The sequence below is a fragment of the Fomitopsis serialis genome (assembly GCF_022376445.1).
Source record: "Fomitopsis serialis strain Sig1Antser10 chromosome Unknown B0H18scaffold_61, whole genome shotgun sequence".
In the NCBI taxonomy this organism is placed as follows: Eukaryota; Fungi; Basidiomycota; class Agaricomycetes; order Polyporales; family Fomitopsidaceae; genus Fomitopsis; species Fomitopsis serialis.
The window spans coordinates 216,390-232,835 of NW_025955021.1; the positions used below are offsets into that span (position 1 = coordinate 216,390).

At 58.0% G+C, this 16,446-nt stretch overlaps 6 protein-coding genes across 6 annotated transcripts; 4 read left to right on the top strand and 2 right to left on the bottom strand.

Annotated features, from left to right (window-relative positions):
- Positions 1-257: 257 nt before the first annotated feature.
- Positions 258-2,874, top strand: B0H18DRAFT_567576 (cytochrome P450 monooxygenase CYP63). The gene is made up of 11 exons (XM_048038631.1): positions 258-338; positions 402-894; positions 947-1,035; positions 1,085-1,117; positions 1,185-1,206; positions 1,271-1,787; positions 1,849-1,904; positions 1,961-2,099; positions 2,156-2,442; positions 2,508-2,702; positions 2,765-2,874. Exons 2-11 carry the CDS (start codon positions 499-501, stop codon positions 2,792-2,794), a joined length of 1,764 nt encoding a protein of 587 aa, XP_047890760.1. The 5' UTR covers positions 258-338; positions 402-498; the 3' UTR covers positions 2,795-2,874.
- A 124-nt stretch (positions 2,875-2,998) lies between these two features.
- B0H18DRAFT_956712 (cytochrome P450) lies at positions 2,999-5,159 on the bottom strand (the record flags this gene model as incomplete). Its single annotated transcript, XM_048042484.1, has 10 exons — positions 2,999-3,080; positions 3,147-3,329; positions 3,355-3,510; positions 3,573-3,651; positions 3,707-3,910; positions 3,972-4,250; positions 4,306-4,454; positions 4,513-4,707; positions 4,776-4,905; positions 4,970-5,159. The coding sequence occupies 10 exons, from the start codon at positions 5,157-5,159 to the stop codon at positions 2,999-3,001; spliced, it is 1,647 nt and encodes a 548-aa protein (XP_047890761.1).
- Positions 5,160-6,346: 1,187 nt separating this feature from the next.
- Positions 6,347-7,243, top strand: B0H18DRAFT_1086190 (peptidase A4 family-domain-containing protein; the record flags this gene model as incomplete). Its single annotated transcript, XM_048032005.1, has 4 exons — positions 6,347-6,538; positions 6,610-6,769; positions 6,848-6,926; positions 6,949-7,243. 4 exons carry the CDS (start codon positions 6,347-6,349, stop codon positions 7,241-7,243), a joined length of 726 nt encoding a protein of 241 aa, XP_047890762.1.
- Positions 7,244-7,505: 262 nt separating this feature from the next.
- Positions 7,506-12,200, bottom strand: B0H18DRAFT_1021868 (ARM repeat-containing protein). Its single transcript, XM_048029550.1, has 17 exons — positions 12,105-12,200; positions 12,025-12,050; positions 11,821-11,970; positions 11,657-11,769; positions 11,593-11,608; positions 11,512-11,569; positions 11,034-11,444; positions 10,886-10,981; positions 10,763-10,839; positions 9,663-10,706; positions 9,176-9,599; positions 9,057-9,127; positions 8,910-9,004; positions 8,586-8,857; positions 8,380-8,526; positions 8,102-8,317; positions 7,506-8,049 (listed from the first exon to the last, which is right to left on the bottom strand). The coding sequence occupies exons 1-17, from the start codon at positions 12,141-12,143 to the stop codon at positions 7,663-7,665; spliced, it is 3,642 nt and encodes a 1,213-aa protein (XP_047890763.1). The 5' UTR covers positions 12,144-12,200; the 3' UTR covers positions 7,506-7,662.
- Positions 12,201-13,463: 1,263 nt separating this feature from the next.
- B0H18DRAFT_1121506 (uncharacterized protein) lies at positions 13,464-13,971 on the top strand (the record flags this gene model as incomplete). The annotated part of the gene is made up of 3 exons (XM_048034342.1): positions 13,464-13,646; positions 13,703-13,789; positions 13,840-13,971. The coding sequence occupies 3 exons, from the start codon at positions 13,464-13,466 to the stop codon at positions 13,969-13,971; spliced, it is 402 nt and encodes a 133-aa protein (XP_047890764.1).
- A 521-nt stretch (positions 13,972-14,492) lies between these two features.
- B0H18DRAFT_1021871 (uncharacterized protein) lies at positions 14,493-15,767 on the top strand. The gene is made up of 4 exons (XM_048029551.1): positions 14,493-14,837; positions 14,895-15,138; positions 15,193-15,281; positions 15,335-15,767. The coding sequence occupies exons 1-4, from the start codon at positions 14,559-14,561 to the stop codon at positions 15,635-15,637; spliced, it is 915 nt and encodes a 304-aa protein (XP_047890765.1). The 5' UTR covers positions 14,493-14,558; the 3' UTR covers positions 15,638-15,767.
- Positions 15,768-16,446: the final 679 nt, after the last annotated feature.

The window sequence follows — 16,446 nt, forward strand, 5'->3', positions numbered from 1 at the left end:
GCCGATGACTATGTAATGGAGTCTATGGACCTTCCTCCTCCTCACGTGAGAAGAATACATCGTAACTTGATTAAGTAGATCATTCTCAATCTCCTACGGCCATCATCTTGCGCTCTGCACAGCCCAGTTGGCAGTGGTATGTACTTCCGTCGTCAGTTCATGGCTAGAAATGGTAAGCTAAGTTGACGAAGGTATCTCGAATCTCGATGCGACTACTTACAGTGATGCACTGCCACCCCGGTGGTCTGATCAAACTGATGACTTGATGGATTCTTATTGATAGAACAACGATCGTATCAGGGAGGAGGAGGCTGGAGGAGGATACTTATCTCACTAAGGTGACTAAGGACTCTGATTCGGTATCAGGCGGCATTCTGTGGCGCTGATGCTGACAATTGCAGAGTCTCCCCGTCCTTGAACAGCTCGATGGCGATCGTCTGCAATCTCGTCTGAATCGACAGCGCACTTGGGAAGCTGCAGAGCTGTGAAGCGACGACCATGAGCTTCGAACTGCCACCAACCTGGTACCGGACGCGCTTCCTCATCGGCGTAGCAGAGACGCTGCTGCCTCCGTTCGCCTTGACCTATGTCCTCCTCACAGCCGTGTTCGGCAGTGCTGGCGCAGGCTTTGTGGCTACCCTTGCTTACATCTCATCCATTCCAGTCTGGATAACCGTGACTTCTTGGTACTCGGTTTGGAAGAATGACAGACGTGCCAGGCAACTCGGAGCGACACCAATTCCGCGGGCGAAGGGCAAATGGCCAGGAAACCTCGATATCATGATGCGATTCGCCAAAGACCTACGAGAAGGATATATCTTGCAGGCCATGGGTGAAGTGCTCGATGAGCATGGCGTCGACACGCTCAACACGCGCATCCTTTGGAAGGACAACGTGAGCGTTCAGGTCTGAATGCAGAACGGAAAGTCATGTGTCTACCGTGTAGATCATAACCCGCGACGACCTACACATGCGTGCCGTGCACCAAGTACAGTTCGAATCGTTCGAGCGTGGGGCGGAGGCCGCCGAGAAGATGTGCGTGCGATCGGTTCTACTTCTCGAATCGTGATTGACTTCCTTCCAGGGGAACATTCCTCGGTCGAGGTGTCTTCGTAACGTGGGTGTCATCGTGCCAAAGTTTATATACAAATGCTCAGGGTGGCTGATACAATGCACTGTATTAGCGATCGGACAGAATGGAGAAGAGTACGTATGCGCTAGCTCTGGACGAATTCTTAATGAGAAGAGGATAACTTACTCCTCTCCGCAGGAACGCGCCCTCATCCGACCCTTCCTCAACAAGGAGCGCATCTCCGACTTCGACATCTTCCAGGAACACTCCGACCGCGCACTCTCCATCCTGTCTTCCTCTGTGTCAACCCATGAGCCCATCGATCTCCAGGATCTCTTCGCCCGCTTCACCCTCGACGCTGCGTCTTCGTTCCTCCTGGGCACTTCCCCCGATGCACTAGGCGGCCCCCGTCCGGTTCCGTACAAAGCCAAAATAGGCTCCAAGGGCGCGGCGACGGAGGGCCAGCTCGGCACATTCTTGTACGCATTTGAGGAGATCCAGGTGACCATCTCACTCCGGTGGCGGCTGAACACGTTCTTCCCGCTGTACGAGATAAAGGGTGACCATACAATGCCGCATGTGGACGTCATCATGAAGTGGGTCAAACCTACTGTTGAGCAGGCACTGGAGAGGAAGAAGCGGGAGAGGGAGCAGGGAATCGAGCGCCAGAGGGCTGAGCGCACCATGTTGGAGAATCTGGTCGAGATTACTCAAGGTATGTCTTCGTGTTATTTTGACGTTGATGTTCATTCTGAATAATCTATCGCTGTTGACAGACGAGGAAAGGGTCCGATATGGCCTACTCAACGTGTTGATGGCAGGCCGTGACACGGTAAGCCAGCCTGGCTTTGGTTCCACAACTCTAGTTCAAACATGTGTATTCTCTAGACTGCTGGCCTCCTGACATACGTGGTCTACCTACTCACGATATACCCCGCAGTCGCGAAGCGTCTCCGCGAAGAGATCTTCGACATCTGCGGGGCGAACGGCAGCCCAACGCACGACCTCATCCGCAAGATGCCCTACAGTGCGTCATCCCCCCTCTCACCCCTCCTATAATTCACCTTCTCTGTACCCTTCTAGTGAACGCCGTCCTGAACGAGACCCTCCGCCTCTTCCCGCCCGCGCCCATGGGGATCCGAAACTCCATGCATCAGGTCCTCCTCCCGGCCGCGGACGGCGAACCTCCTCTGTACCTCCCCGGCAAGGCACGCGTCACCTGGCTGACGCTGCCCCTCCATCGGCGAAAGGACCTCTGGGGCGAAGACGCAGACGAGTTCGATCCCGACCGGTGGCTCGACCCCAAGCGGCTCGCGCGCGTCGAGGAGCGGCCGTCCATGTTCGTGCCCTTCCTCTCTGGCCCGCGGTCGGTGAGTCACCCCGCTATCTGTGTGGCGCGCAGGGCGGACGCTGATGTCCCCCGGACGTCGTGCAGTGCCCCGGCCAGAACTTCGCCCTGAACGAGGCGTCCTTCATGCTCGTCCGCCTCCTCCAGCGCTTCTCTGGCTTCGAGCTCGTCCCGGAGGCGACCCCCGAGGGCGCGCGTCCCCCGCGGCAGTGGAAGGAGGGCAAAGGCCGCCAGCGGATCGAGCAGGTCTGGCCGAGCACTGCGTTCACTGCATTCGTGAAGGTCAGTTCCGCGCCCTCTCTTCAATAGTGGTATTGCGAGCTAATGAACGGATGTAATGTCAGGGTGGGCTGTGGGTACGCCCCGTACCGTGAACTGTGGGGATAGCCTTTCTCGACTTGTCACGGATTGGGGTCGGATCGATCAGTATAGAAAAGGAAGGGGATACAGCGAATGGAGGGGATACAGCGAATGGAGGGGATATAGCGAATGGAGGTAGCGGAGGGAGGGGGTACATTTAATGAATATCATAATTTATCTAGTCAGCGACGAGAACCAAGGAACGGTCAACAACGGCCTCACGACTCCGCCGCATCCGCGAGCAGCGCGAGTGCGTCTGCGGAGCGAGGGCGCAACGTGCAGTCCACGCTCGCCACGCGTCTGGTCAGTTCGAGGGATAAGACCATCAGTGACAGGCACACGCGAACCAATATTAGAATCACGCACGCAGCAGCCCCAACGGTCTTCAACGCCACGTCGCCATTCGGCGTGAGGATCGGCGCGTCGCCAGTAGGGACGACGTCGAACACAGTGAGGATATGCGAGATGTTCGCGAAGAGTATCGCCTCCGCGAAGTCGAGCCCCGGGCATATCCTGACATTCCGCACAGCGTTCACCGCCGACGTCCACCTTCAGAGGCGAGATAACCACGCACCTCCGACCGTACCCGAACGCGTACGAGCGCGGGTCCAGGATGTCTTGCTTAGCCTGGCCGCTCTTCTCGTCGTCGCTGTCCTCGAAAAGCGGGAGGAAGCGCTCGGGGCGGAAGACCTGCGGGTCTGGGTACCGTTCGGGGTCGCGCGAGATCGCCCTGCACAAAGCTGCTTGAGATCCTGCCTGGACATGATGTATCGGTCGCATAACGCAGCTCACCAGTTGTTCGCGACAACCGTCGCCCCCTTCGGTATCCACAAGCCCGCGATCTCGTCGTCCTCCAGCGTCTTCCTCGCGACTGGCACCCACCAGTCAACACGTACACCACGCTCAAAGTATAGCAGCACACTCACTGAGTGGGGCGACGGGCGCCCAGCGGTAGAGCTCGAGGATGAGCGCGCAGACGTACGGCAGCGCGGGGCGGTCTGCGAGCGTGGGGAGGCGGCTCCCGCCGAGGAGGCCGTCGAGCTCCGCCTGCGCGCGCTTCTGGGCGGCGGGGAAGCGCGCCATCGCGGCGAGGAAGCCGAGGGAGGAGGAGGTGAGTGGGAGCATGCCGCCTGGGGGGGGGGAAGGAGTGGGTGAGCGCATGGCGCTAGGACAGGACAAGAGGGTGCGTACCTGCGGACATGGTCACGGCGATGAACTTGAACTGCGCCTCGTCAAGGTCCATGCCACCTCGGGGGTTCCCGTAGAGGTTCCCCATGAAGGACGTGCTCGGCGAGCCCGACGTCTGCGTCCTGTGCGTGAGCATCCCTGTGAAGGAGGGTGAAACGCTGCGCACTAGTTCCTCGCGGACGAGCTCCGCCGTGCCGTTCGCGATCTCCCAGAGTCGGCCGCGCCAGTGGTCCGCGAGCCGCAGGAGACTCGACCCGGGTGCCCAGTGGGGCAGGTAGCATACTGCCGGCAGGACGGCGTCAGGGCAAGCGCGCGGGTTAGAGGAGGTTGGACGTACGGAATGGCAGCCGGTCGATGATGGAGTACGTCCCGCCGAGGATGCCCGCTGCGAAGTTGGCGAGCTGCTGGATCGGCCGCAGGACCGCGTCGTCGTCGCCCTTGACGACGTACCCCGACGACACTCTCATGAAGAGCCTGCCGAGCGTCCTGCACGTAGCATGTATGGTTGGAGGTATGCACATGTGGGAGAGACGGAGATGCGTACTGGTCGATGTGTTTCTCAAAGCCCGGAATGTTAGCGTTGGCAGCGAACGCTTTGGCGAGCTGGCGGGATGCGCGCTCGACTTCGCCGTGGTATGCGGTGAGGCTGCGCGGGCTGAGCTCCTGACGGAACATCTTGCGCGCATGGGTGAACGTCGGGCCCGGGTCCATGAACGGCAGCGTCGCGACCAGACCCGACCTACCATCACCGATCACGTACACTGCGTCAGAGCTGCAGGGTGTATCGACAACGAAGAGCGCACGTACAGCTCGCCCATCCTCCGGCGGGGCTTGTGGGAGTAGCGATTCGAGCGCTTGTTGAAGATCGCGTCGGCGGGGTCGAAGGCGTTCAAGACGATCAAGGTGTGGCCCAGTATGCGGATGCTGGATATCTCGCCTGCATACACGGGCACAATTAGCCTTCCGGGAGGTGCGCGTATCCGTAATGCGCGTGGACTGACCGTACTTGTGCCCTAGCTCGCCGAAGAAGTGCCACGGACTCGCAGTGGGTATCTTGCCGTAGTGGCCTAGGACTGGCCTGCCCTGTGGTCCGGGTGGGAGCCTTGCGTGCTTGCGGGAGGAGAGAAGCCAGAGGCCGGCAGCGAGCACGACGGCGAGCAGGAGGACTTGTATCGCGACGGACAGAGCCATATGGACTGCGACTGCGCCGGGCTGAGGAAGGGTCGTTTGTGAGCGTGCACCCGCGTACTGGACCGCTACAAGGACGCTGGAAACCGTCGAGAGAGTGGAGAGAACTGAACGGAAGGAGGAAGAGGAGTCTCCCGAAGGAATGAGGAGAGCAGAGATCAGGAGCCTGAGGCGCACTGACTTGGATCAGAAGAAGTTCGTATGTATGATCGGGTACCGATCAGCCAACTACGTTATTCATATATGTATACTGAGCCTGGATGCCCGTCTCCCTATCGAATCTCTCCCCCGCTTAACTCGCTCCCGCTTTGGTCGACCGACCACGCGTCGTCTTTCCTTCCGACAGCGGGCTGCTCTACTCGAACTTATTGCCCGTTGCAGAGCATTGAGACCGCCGCATCATGTTCAAGGAGATGCTGGTCTTCGGTGCGCACTGATTGCACACGGACACAACGTTGATTAGACGACTCAACCCCAGATACATACAGGACAGTACTTGGTCGATTGAGGAGCACCTGCAGGTTTGTCTTCGAAGACTGCCTGGGCAGTCGGCAGAGGGTTAGTGTCGTCCGCCACGAAGGGTCGGGTCGGGGCCGGTGGTCACTATGGCGACGGTGGCAAGCAGGGGCACACAACGCGCCACCGACGCGACTGGCGCTGGGACTCCACCAGCACATGCAGCGTAGGAGCGAAGCCGGCGGTGACGCTCGCGAAGGAGGTTGGGGTGTTCGTGCATTCTCATGTTCGTCTGACCACGGTCCCTTCCCAGCGACCGCACTGCCCATACGCGTCTGTCATGCCGCCTCCTGCGCGTGCCCATCCAGTGCACCTCCTCGTGCTCCCTCCTATTCATGGCCTCGTAACGCCTTCTCATCCATCATAGCGCGACGTACCCGACCCGTGCCGTCGTTGCGACCGCGTTGCTGCCCCGGCTACCCGCCAGAAATGCGTTCCGTAGCACGTGGTCGGGCCCAATCAGGCCTTCTCCATCCCACCGCGCATCTGCCGCTCTACCACGACAAACACCCCCAGAATTGTGGGGTCGCCATCTCATCCCGGTGAGGAGAGCCCTGAGTCCACCGATCCCGCACCCCCTATAAAAGATGGCCCTCCGCCCAGCCTGATCCCCAGGTTCCTTCCGGTCCTACAGCCCGTTCGAGCCTACCGCACGCCCTCGTCTACGAGTCGCCATGTTCGTCTCCGCCCTCCTGACCTCCGTGCTCCTCGCCACCGCGGCCGTGGCAGCGCCCTCCCGTCTCGCCCAGCGCCTCGCCCGCCGCTCTGGCTCCCGCCTCTCGCGTCCCCTCCAGCCGGTCGACGGCCTGCTCACGAGCACGGGCAACACCACCCAAACACAGTACAGCGACAACTGGTCCGGCGCTGTGTTGACTCTTACCCTCGGTACGCTCTCCCCTCCCTCCCGTATCCATGGATGCTCACCTTGCGCGGACAGGGCTCGTTCACGGCTGTCACCGGAACATTCACCGTCCCGACGCCCTCTGCAGGCTCGGGCAGCGGCGACAGCTACTCTGCCTCCGCCTGGGTCGGCATCGACGGCGACACCTGCAGCACCGCGATCCTCCAGACCGGCGTCGACTTCACCTCTCCGGCGGGTCCGTCTCGTATGATGGTGTGTGGTCTCGCAACTCACACGACTCGCACTGACGCGCGCGCGCGCGCGACCTACCTAGCCTGGTACGAGTGGTTCCCCGACTCCGCGGACGACTTCTCCGGCATCTCCTTCAGCGCGGGCGACTCTGTGACGGTACGGTGACCGCGTCGACACGACGAGCGGCACGGCGGTGATCGAGAACACGACGACGGGGCAGAAGGTGTCGAAGGACCTCACGTCGTCCGCCGCGCTCTGCGAGGAGAACGCGGAGTGGATCGTCGAGGACTACGAGGAGAACGGCGCGCTCGTGCCGCTCGCCAACTTTGGCACGGTCACCTTCACCGGCGCAGCCGCCACCACGAGCTCCGGCAGCGTGGGCCCGAGCGGCGCGACGCTCATCGATATCAAGCAGAACAACCAGACGTTGACGGACGCGTCTGCGGACTCGAGCTCGGTCACGGTGAAATACGTCTGAGCCCTGGCTCGGACCTCGTAGTGCGCGTTGTGGACAGGCTGAACACTTGAGCATGAAGTTTCGGACTGTTGTATTTTCGGATCTGCTCTCCATCGTGTATTGCATTTGTGACGCGGACGTCCATTCTTTTGACCGCACGATGAAAATATGTGTGAATGGGCTGCGCTTGGCACGCGAATCGATGGTAGAGCACGTGTTCCACAGAGCCCGCAGCATCTGTCGATGATCCAGTATGAGAAAGCCTTGCCTTCCTTCGGGAGGAGTTGGGGAAAGTCATTGCCATTACGCCTGTACTGAGTAGAGATACAACTTTGCTACAACATCTCACGACACCTTACATCTCCCCCGTTCGTTCGTTCACAGCCAGTTGAAAGCAAGAGAAAGCGAGCACACCTCCCATTTGCCAGCCCACGCGCGTCTCACGCCCCGACAAGCTCCCTAAACTCGGACCCCCACTCGGGCGACTTCTTCATCCCCTCCACGAACACGTCGAACTTGGGGCTCTGCCCCGGCGGGCTGATCCTGCTGAGGGCCGCGACGGCGCGGAGGGTGCTGCGCTGGAGCTCCGCGGCGCGCTCGAGGTCCTGCTTGACGGTGTCCTTCGTGACCGTCGCGCCCTTCATGCTCTTCTCGAGCGGGCCCGTGATCTCGTCGAGCCGCTGCGCGACCGCGGTCGGCGCGAGCTGCGAGAGCCGGAAGAGCATCATGTGGCAGATCACCTTGACCTCGTCCGAGTCGTCTGCGAGCCCCGCGAGCACGCGCCCGAGGAACTCGTGCAGGTCGAGCTTCGCCAGACACGTGTCGAGCTGCAAATGAGGGGTGAGCGGGGGCGCGGGTGGTGAGTGAAGGGGGACGTGCCAGCGTGTACAGCGTCTCGTACGCGGTCTTGCGCGCCTCGAGGCCGTCATCGACTCTGTGCGTCCAGGGGCCCATTTGGACGGTGCGGATGAGCTCCGGGTTGATGACTGTCTCCTTGTAGAGGTTCGGGAGGATGATCTGCAGTTTGTCCCGGATCAGGTGGGGTTTCAGCCGAGCGGCAGAGTTGAGCGCAGACAGCGCCAGTCTCCGGACGGTCTGTAGGGGATGGTTGTTAGCGTCTACGCCGCGGTGTAGTGCACCTCATAAGGAGCTCGTACCAGGTCTGGGTCGGCGACCAGTGCGAGGAAGTCCATGAGAACTGCGCTGAGCTGTTCGTCGTACGAGCTGGACGTCTCCGCGAACGTGTACCGGATCGCGGAGATGACCGTTGCCCTCGACGCAGGGTTCGCATCGGTGATGCGTTCCTGTTCGACGTGTCAGCCCTGTTGTAACCGATCTACCCTACATCGCTCGGATCACTCACCTGCAGCTGCGGGAGGTACAGAGAAGAATGTGTCGTCGTCAGCTTGCCGAGACACGCCGCGGCGACGTTCCTCGTCGTCTCCTCAGAGTTATCCGAGTTCTCGAACAGCGGCACCCAGAGCAGATCTGCGACGGTCTCGAGCTGGCCATGTGAGCAGTGGGTGACGACCTCTTTCAATGCATGAAGGGAAAGCAATCGTTTGGTAGGGTCGTTCTCAACCATCTTCACGATCACAGGGAGGAAGTGGTGGAGGTTGCCCACAGCGATGTTACCTTTGAATCTCGTGAGCACCCACAATGTCGACATTGATAGCGCTAGACATACCCGCAGCGAACGAAGCAGCTGTCCGGATCTCCTCCTGCTCGGCGGCAAATCGCTGGATGACACTTGTGAAAATGTTCTCTTGCAAGGACATATCGCTAAGGAAAGGACATGAGCTTCTTTCAAGGCGTCGACTACGGATTGGCTCACATGAAACGTCCGATCTCGCCCATCACAAGCAAACTCAACACGATCTGAGACGTCTTCGCTTTCGAGGTGGGCTGACTCACAGTCAGTTCCAGCTCAGTCGCGCTCATTGCTAGACATACCTTGAGGTGTTTGGCAAACTCGGCGACCGTACCGGCTGCAATACTTTGCTGGGCGATCGCGACCTGGCCTATACAGCGAGCCACATTCGCGTAGGAGGCGTCGGACTTCTGCGCCTTGTCGACGGAGATGACGAGGTTCGGCACGAGATGCGTGGCGACCTCCATGTCGGCCTGCACCAGCGCAGCGAAGAACGCCAGGACTGACTCAAATGCTGCGCCAGCAACGAGAGGAGAGTGGGCGATGTTGTAGATATCTGGAAGGAGCTCCCGTTCGACCTCCGGGTATGTATTTGCAGGAATTAGCTCCAAGAGCAGGGCGATATTCGAAACAGCCTGTGACATGAGCGAGATATCCGAGATGGAGATGTAAGATTTGAGCGTAGGGATAACGGTTGTTGGGAGATCTGCTGGGACAGTGTTGTACCTACAGACCACGGCAAGGCCGATGAGACGAATGTAGAGGACGCTCGAACGCAGTAGCACTCACCGCCTCAACAGGGCATCCAAGCACGTGAACATATCACTCTTTCCGACACGACCGCTCTTCTTCAACAGCGTCAAAAGCCAATTCACACAGCCGTTTACCCAGTTATCGTCGATCTCGATCTCCTTCGCCACTCGTGTGACCACAAGCACGGCGCCCTCCGTCCGGCCGGTGGTCCTGCACATCGCATCCCACTCCTTTCTCGGCTTCGTCTTCATGATCTCCGTCGCACACACCCACAAGTCACCAATGCAGTTCTCTGTACACCCCCTTACCTCGGCATCTGTGTCATGGTTACCGAGCCTTGCCACTGCTTCGTTGTAGACGACGTCAACCCAGTCACCTCCCTTGACCGGACGCATAGTGTTCAGGAGCGACGAGAAGACGCGGAATGCCTCGGATGCAATCCGTGGGTGCTTCTCTCCGAGCGACTTGAGCAACACCGGCAAGATGCTGTCCAGCGAGGCCGTGAATGTACCGGGAGTATGTGTCGAGAAGAACAGTCCGACGAAAGACATACACATGATCTGCAGCGGCGCAGCATTGGTCTTACTCGATTGCAGCAGGACAGCCTTGCTCGTCGTGATGATCTGCGTAGAATACGAGGACAAGGACTTTGGAACGACCGTGAGCAGGGTGTGCAAGAGCGAGAAGCCAGCTTGGAGGGTAGCGGGTGACGTCTTCGGCGACTTGAGCTGGCTGAGCAGTGCTTTGGCGAATGATGACACCTGCGAGCGTAGCAGAGTGTACGGCGTTTCTTCCACCTCCATACCTTCGTCTGCCCGTTTTCGCTTCCCACCGATAGTGGCCGCATCGTTCTGCTGTGCACTAGTTCCGTACACGCGTGTTTGCTGCAAAAGCACGCTATACGTCGACCACACTTCAACGCGAACCGTCTCCTCGCGATCACCGAAACGGGAGATCAGCACCGGCGACACCTCCTTGTAGAGCGTGGTTAGTAGCTCCGGACGCGTTGCGATGATAGCACCCAGCAGCTTTGTCGCGGATCTCCGGACCTTGTACGACATGTCCTCGTCGTCAGAATACCTGATTGGACGACATGAATGAGAACGTGCGCGCTCAGTTACGTTACCGGGACATACTGATCATCAAGTTCGGCTTCGTCATCATCATCGTCCGCCATTTCTTCATCCTCATCATCGTCTCCACCTGCGTAGTTCTGTGACACATGAGCGAATGCAGAGAGACACAGAGAATTTGCTTACAGGATCATACTTGATGAATTGAGTCCCGACGTGTATGATAGAAGACAGGAACGGTGTGATCTCTGTGGGACACCGCAGGACTAGCGCTTCCAGTGCCTGCGAGGACTCAGTCTATTCTCTCCTGCCTTGACTAACATTCGGTACACACCTGAAGAGCGCTCTCTTGGAGTTCCTCGTCCTCACGCTGCAGCGCCTTGTTAGTCGCAGGAACTATCTGCCCTAGTACAGGCTCTATTTGATGTGGCGTATGACGCGCGATCGCAGCCACAAGTTGCACAGTCGTACGCTGCGTTTCCAGGTTCGCGGACGGTGCAAGACCGGGAAGCACCTTCTCCGACAATAGTTTCTGGAAGAGCTCGGCATGCGTACTCGGAAGGAACTGCGCGAGAGTCGTGATTGCCCGTTTGCGAACGGCCGCTCGAGAGTGGGAAAGCATTGGCGTGAGCACGGTCAAGGGTTGCGGCTGCAGGTCCGGATTTCCTAGGTACCCTGGGAAGCGAGTGATCAAGATGGATAGAATGGAAAGCGTCTCAAGGAGCGTGTCTGGTGGTGTGTCGGGCTGTGAAATGATTGGAATTCGCGTCGCTTTCCATGACCGCTGCAGAGATTCGCTCGCACGGACGTACCTTGGACAATTGCGTTAGCAGCTTGGGCGCGAGCTTCTCACACGCCTTTGACGCGATTCTGCCTTCGGGGGTAGCTCAGACGTAATTGTCTTCAAGGCTGTTCAAATTGTGAGAGATGATCCGGCATAAGGAGAGTCGGTCTGACCCAAGCTCGAGATGTCGCGCAGCTCATCGTCCTTGCCAGACGAAAAGTCAATGAGTCGATCCACAACATATTCCATCTGGGATTCTCGGATGATCTTGATGAGCTGACCCAGGCTGAGCAATCATGAGGGTTCATCTAGCGTGTCCACCGATGAACGAACATACCACTTCACCGCCTGATTCTTCACCTCAGAAATCTTATCCTCCACAAGAGCCAGGACCTGGCGCAAGACCTTGGTCTCCGTGGGCTCATCGCCAAGGAACGTGTTTGGATCTTCCTTGATCGCAACCAGGAGGTCATTGAGACCCATGTAACTATAGCCAACGCAATGAGCGATGTACAGACGCGTCGCCTCCTGGGCACCATACCGGAAGTCCTGGTCGGAGGACTGCATCTGAGTGGCAGCATTCGCGTCAGTTGCTGCAGATCGAGGACAATTGCGAATTACCTTTTCGATGAGCCCATTCATGATGTATGTCTTCGTCATGCTGGGCGTAGAGTGAAAGGAACGAAGGAATGGGGGGAGTGGTGGAATGGACTTGAGTTCCGCTCGAGTGCGAGCTTCGAGGCTGGGGCGCGCCTTCGCTTAGTGCACGTGATGCAATTCTGGAGCATTTCAGCCACCGGCGCGTCTGCGAGGGACCGACTTGGGGGCGAACGACCGTATCGTTCTCTAAGTCTTCCCCGCGCTCACTACTGCTTGCCCACACGTTGTCTTAGACTGTGGACTATGACGGAAATTACCTTGCAATGTCCCAACATCTCGTACTATGAGATGAACTGCTGCACTCTGCAGACTCGGAGAGGCACTGGCGTGCCGCGACGTGTCTAGACTCGAATCTAGTACTTGCACCGTCCAGCTTACTAGCATAGCATGGATATGCCTATACGCCTGCCGACTTCTCCCAGCTCTTGCAAAAGCTGTATGAACACAGGTCAACGGCAGCCTTCCCTCTGGCGTTGGGCTTTCTAGGTATCATGAACACTGCCATACACAAGGCTATCCAAACCTTGTACGGTGCTTCAAGCTTCGTGCGTCTGGAGGCGTCTGGCGCTTTGCTTTATGAATACACATCACGGCCACCTCAAGGCCACCCTAGGATCATCAAACCACTCAGAAGCAAGGCAAAAGCAAGGTCAGGAGCGCTCGCCACTGAGTCGCCAGTGGCGTCCCTCTCCATGCAAGCCTATGTACATGTCCGGGCAACACGCAGCGTCTCTCGCTCTGCTCACCAGCTGTAAGTCTACTGTGACCTCCCTCCCTTACCTCTGTCAGCTGACGGGCGGGCTCAAGCGGCACGCGAACCTCGCGGTTACCTCGAGGCGTACGCATTCAGCCGGCTTTGTTATGTGCCTCACAAAGGGCCTTCTATATCGGGCGTCTGAAGATCGTATCGCATTGTGGCTTCGCGCGCTTGGCCACAGGATAACAATGGTCGATTGGGCCACACGTTGCTGGTTACAGATATAAAGCAAGTGTCCCTCCGTGCTCTTGTCCACATCTCACTTCGCCCTGTCACCCAGCCCCGTGGACTTGGTCCGGCGCATCGCCATCACTTTCGCCACTGGTCATTATCTCTGACGCCTTGGGTCCTTTCCATTATCTCCGAGTCTCTGCGCCCTCACGCCACATCAGTTCAAACACAATCGCCAGTTCATCGGGAGCCACAGTCGCCGATCGTAGGCCGTACCGAGGAAACTTAACACAAACATGTCTATGATAACCCGCGTCAGTACTGGGATCGGTTACCTCCAAACCGGAAGCCCCATCAGGCTCCATAGAAGAGAGAGAGATAGCAGTGCCAGCATGAGCGGCGGAGGATCCGAGTCGGAATCCGATCTCACAGAACTATCGGACGATGAGGAGGACGTTGTGCCCGAGCCAGAATCCTCTCCCGCAGAGGAGTCTGAATACGAAGAATTCGAATCTGATGGCGAGCAGTCTGCGTACGATTACCTGAACGCGCCACTGCTCGACTACGAGTTCGAGGTATGTGGCGCCGAACGATACAACGGTCCAGAACGAAACTGATCAGTGGTTTACAGCGCGGAGAATCCGTCTGGGTGTATGCATATGACGGGTGGTATTTCGGCAGCGTCATGAGGCGAGCGGAGACACCTGAAAGACCGAAGGTGGGTGAATCCGTCACCAACTTAGACAGTGTCTGACATCTCTCTTGCAGGTCATGCAATACAGAGTACTCTTCCGCCGATATGTGAGGATACAGAAAGATTTCGCGCCCATGGACGGGACGATCAAACCCGACACACCACGGATGCGACAAATGCTGCGTGTAGCGAAGTTCCTGCAGTGATCATCCATGCCTGACTGGAATGCCTTCACTTCTGTTCCGCCTTCACCCATCCGTGGCGCCACCCGGGATTGGATGCCTTCCCGCCCGCGACTCTCGGATGACTCTTGTGCCCCCCGAGACTGCATCAATGGTGTTGACTCTAATACCTTATGACCGATGTATCATCACACATGTAGCATACTGAATCGCGAATTGTATGATCGATGTTGATAATTGAGAAGTGGACATGTCCATGGTTCCATGTATGCGAATGTAAGTGAGGATGCAACGTTCACATTCGGTCCTCGGCTCCGGATGTGAATTTAGGTACGGATATGTTCATCCACAATGCCTCTGAGTCGGATATGTATGGCCTAAGTTCTTCGAAAATGGGCCCCACTAACCGTATCATACTTGGTGTGTTGAGTCGGGTTCGGATGTGGCCAGTTCAGGTTCAAATGCGGATTTGAATGCGGATGCCTCGATAGCCTGGGTCAGTAACCCGATGCTCGAGGCTGATCTGGACGAGGGCGACGGAAGGAGAGTGCGCGGAAGAAGTCCCGGAGCAAAGAGACTTGCCTGTTCGGGTGACCTGGGAGGTGACGTCAATGACCAATCCGCGCGCCCACTGTGCCATCCGCTCCCCCCGCTGTACAGCTTATAACCAGCGTCGCCCTTCTCGCTTTCCCCCATTACAACCATCTCTGCATCTTTATCTGCACTTCACTCTTATCATTTCGAAGAACTACACGTCGTCCAGCATGAGTCTCCTGCAAGACGTCCTCCGCACCCAAACTATCGATCAGAACGGGAACACGTTCTCGATCACGGAACGTCTGCAGACGCAGCGTTCAGACCAAGAGAGCGACGATGAGATAGTCGGCGTGGTGCGTATACATTGACATGTAGTCCGGCTATGTGTGTTGATCAGCCACGCTTGTTAGGTCTCTGCGCCTGGCACTCGCCCCGCGTCGCGAACTCCTTCACGTCCATCGTCCCCGGGCCCTCGGAGCGCTGCTCGTCGGCCGTACCAGGCGGTGTCTTTGTCGACGACATTGCCGAGTGACCCTCTAAGGGCGCTCCCGACGGACCTTTCCCAGCGCATCTTCGCGCAGCTGTCGATCAGGGACCTCGCGCGCTGCTCGCGGGTATCCAAGAAGTGGAATAGGAGTCAGACACTGAACTATGGTACGGTGTATCCTTGCACTCGCATTTAGGTCAAGTACTGACAATTGGATTCAGTCTGGTTCCAGCATTATCGCAAGGAGAACTTCCACGACGATAGTTTGCCGCCTGGCAAGTGGACGAAGCGCGAATCGAAGCAGAACTGGGTATGTACCACCTACACTACAAACGCCCGGCCCGTGCTCACTTTCGCATGTAGCGGACAACCTACCTCCAGACAGTTGCCTCTCGCGATTCCGACACGCTTGGGCCCGTCTACCACTCGTACTCCGGCCGGTCCACCCCAGGGGGTTCCGGCGCGCAGACGCCACGCGAGCTGCGCGAAGACAAGTGGCGCTCGGAGACCGAGGGTGAGGCACGTCCGTCGAAGAATGAGATGCGCGAGATGTACAAGGAGCTGAAGGGCCGGAAGGCCAAGAGCAAGTTCAATGTCGGCGCTGGCGCCGGCGTGCGTGATAGGGGTGGATGGGCAGAAGGTGGTGAGGAAGGCCTGTACGAGTAGGAGCCTGTACGTGTAGAACGCGTGCTCTGGCTCATGTACGATGCGGAACTGGTATATATACATATGTACACATACAAGATCAACTGTGTCTTTGTGTGGGTGCCGCCGGACAGAATACTTGAGAATCACCCGTGCGGCCGGATCTACTCCAGCTACTTAGCGAGACGGCATCTTCACGATGGTGCTACTTATGTAAGTATGCTCTCGCAAGCATAGCGTCGATGCCGTATGTAAGTCACGCTGTTAGTCCATGGAGGTATTGCGACCGTAACTCTAGGAGCATGCATTCCAAGTTCCGAGGCCATGAAGGACACAACAGGATCAATCCAATACCACGCCTCTGGGGTATAGCCTTGAATGAGGCCGTAGTGCCACTCTGCAGACATCGTCCAGGCAGCCGAAATTCGACCGGGCTCACTAGCAGAGACCCACCGACCGTAGCTCGACTTAACTCGACTGTGCTCAGAGCACTGCCGATGACAGGAGCGCGGGAATCGACTTAGGACATCGTTATGACATGCCGGACGTACACCATGATCCAGCAAACCCGGCGGTTGCTGAAGACTAAGGTTTCTGAGACCCGGGTCCGTGGATGACACTACTTAGTAGCGGTGCCGACAAGCTCGACGGATCAGGCCTCAGGGCCTTCTTCCCCGCTACTTGCCAGCGCCGAAACCTTCCTAAACAGAAGCGCAGTCATCAAGGACGGAACGTAATGGTGTTGCCATCGAATTCGAAGGCCAGCACGAGAAGGACTTTGTTTGAGCCCCATCTCGAAGTCAAACACATGCATCAGAGGCAAACCTTGT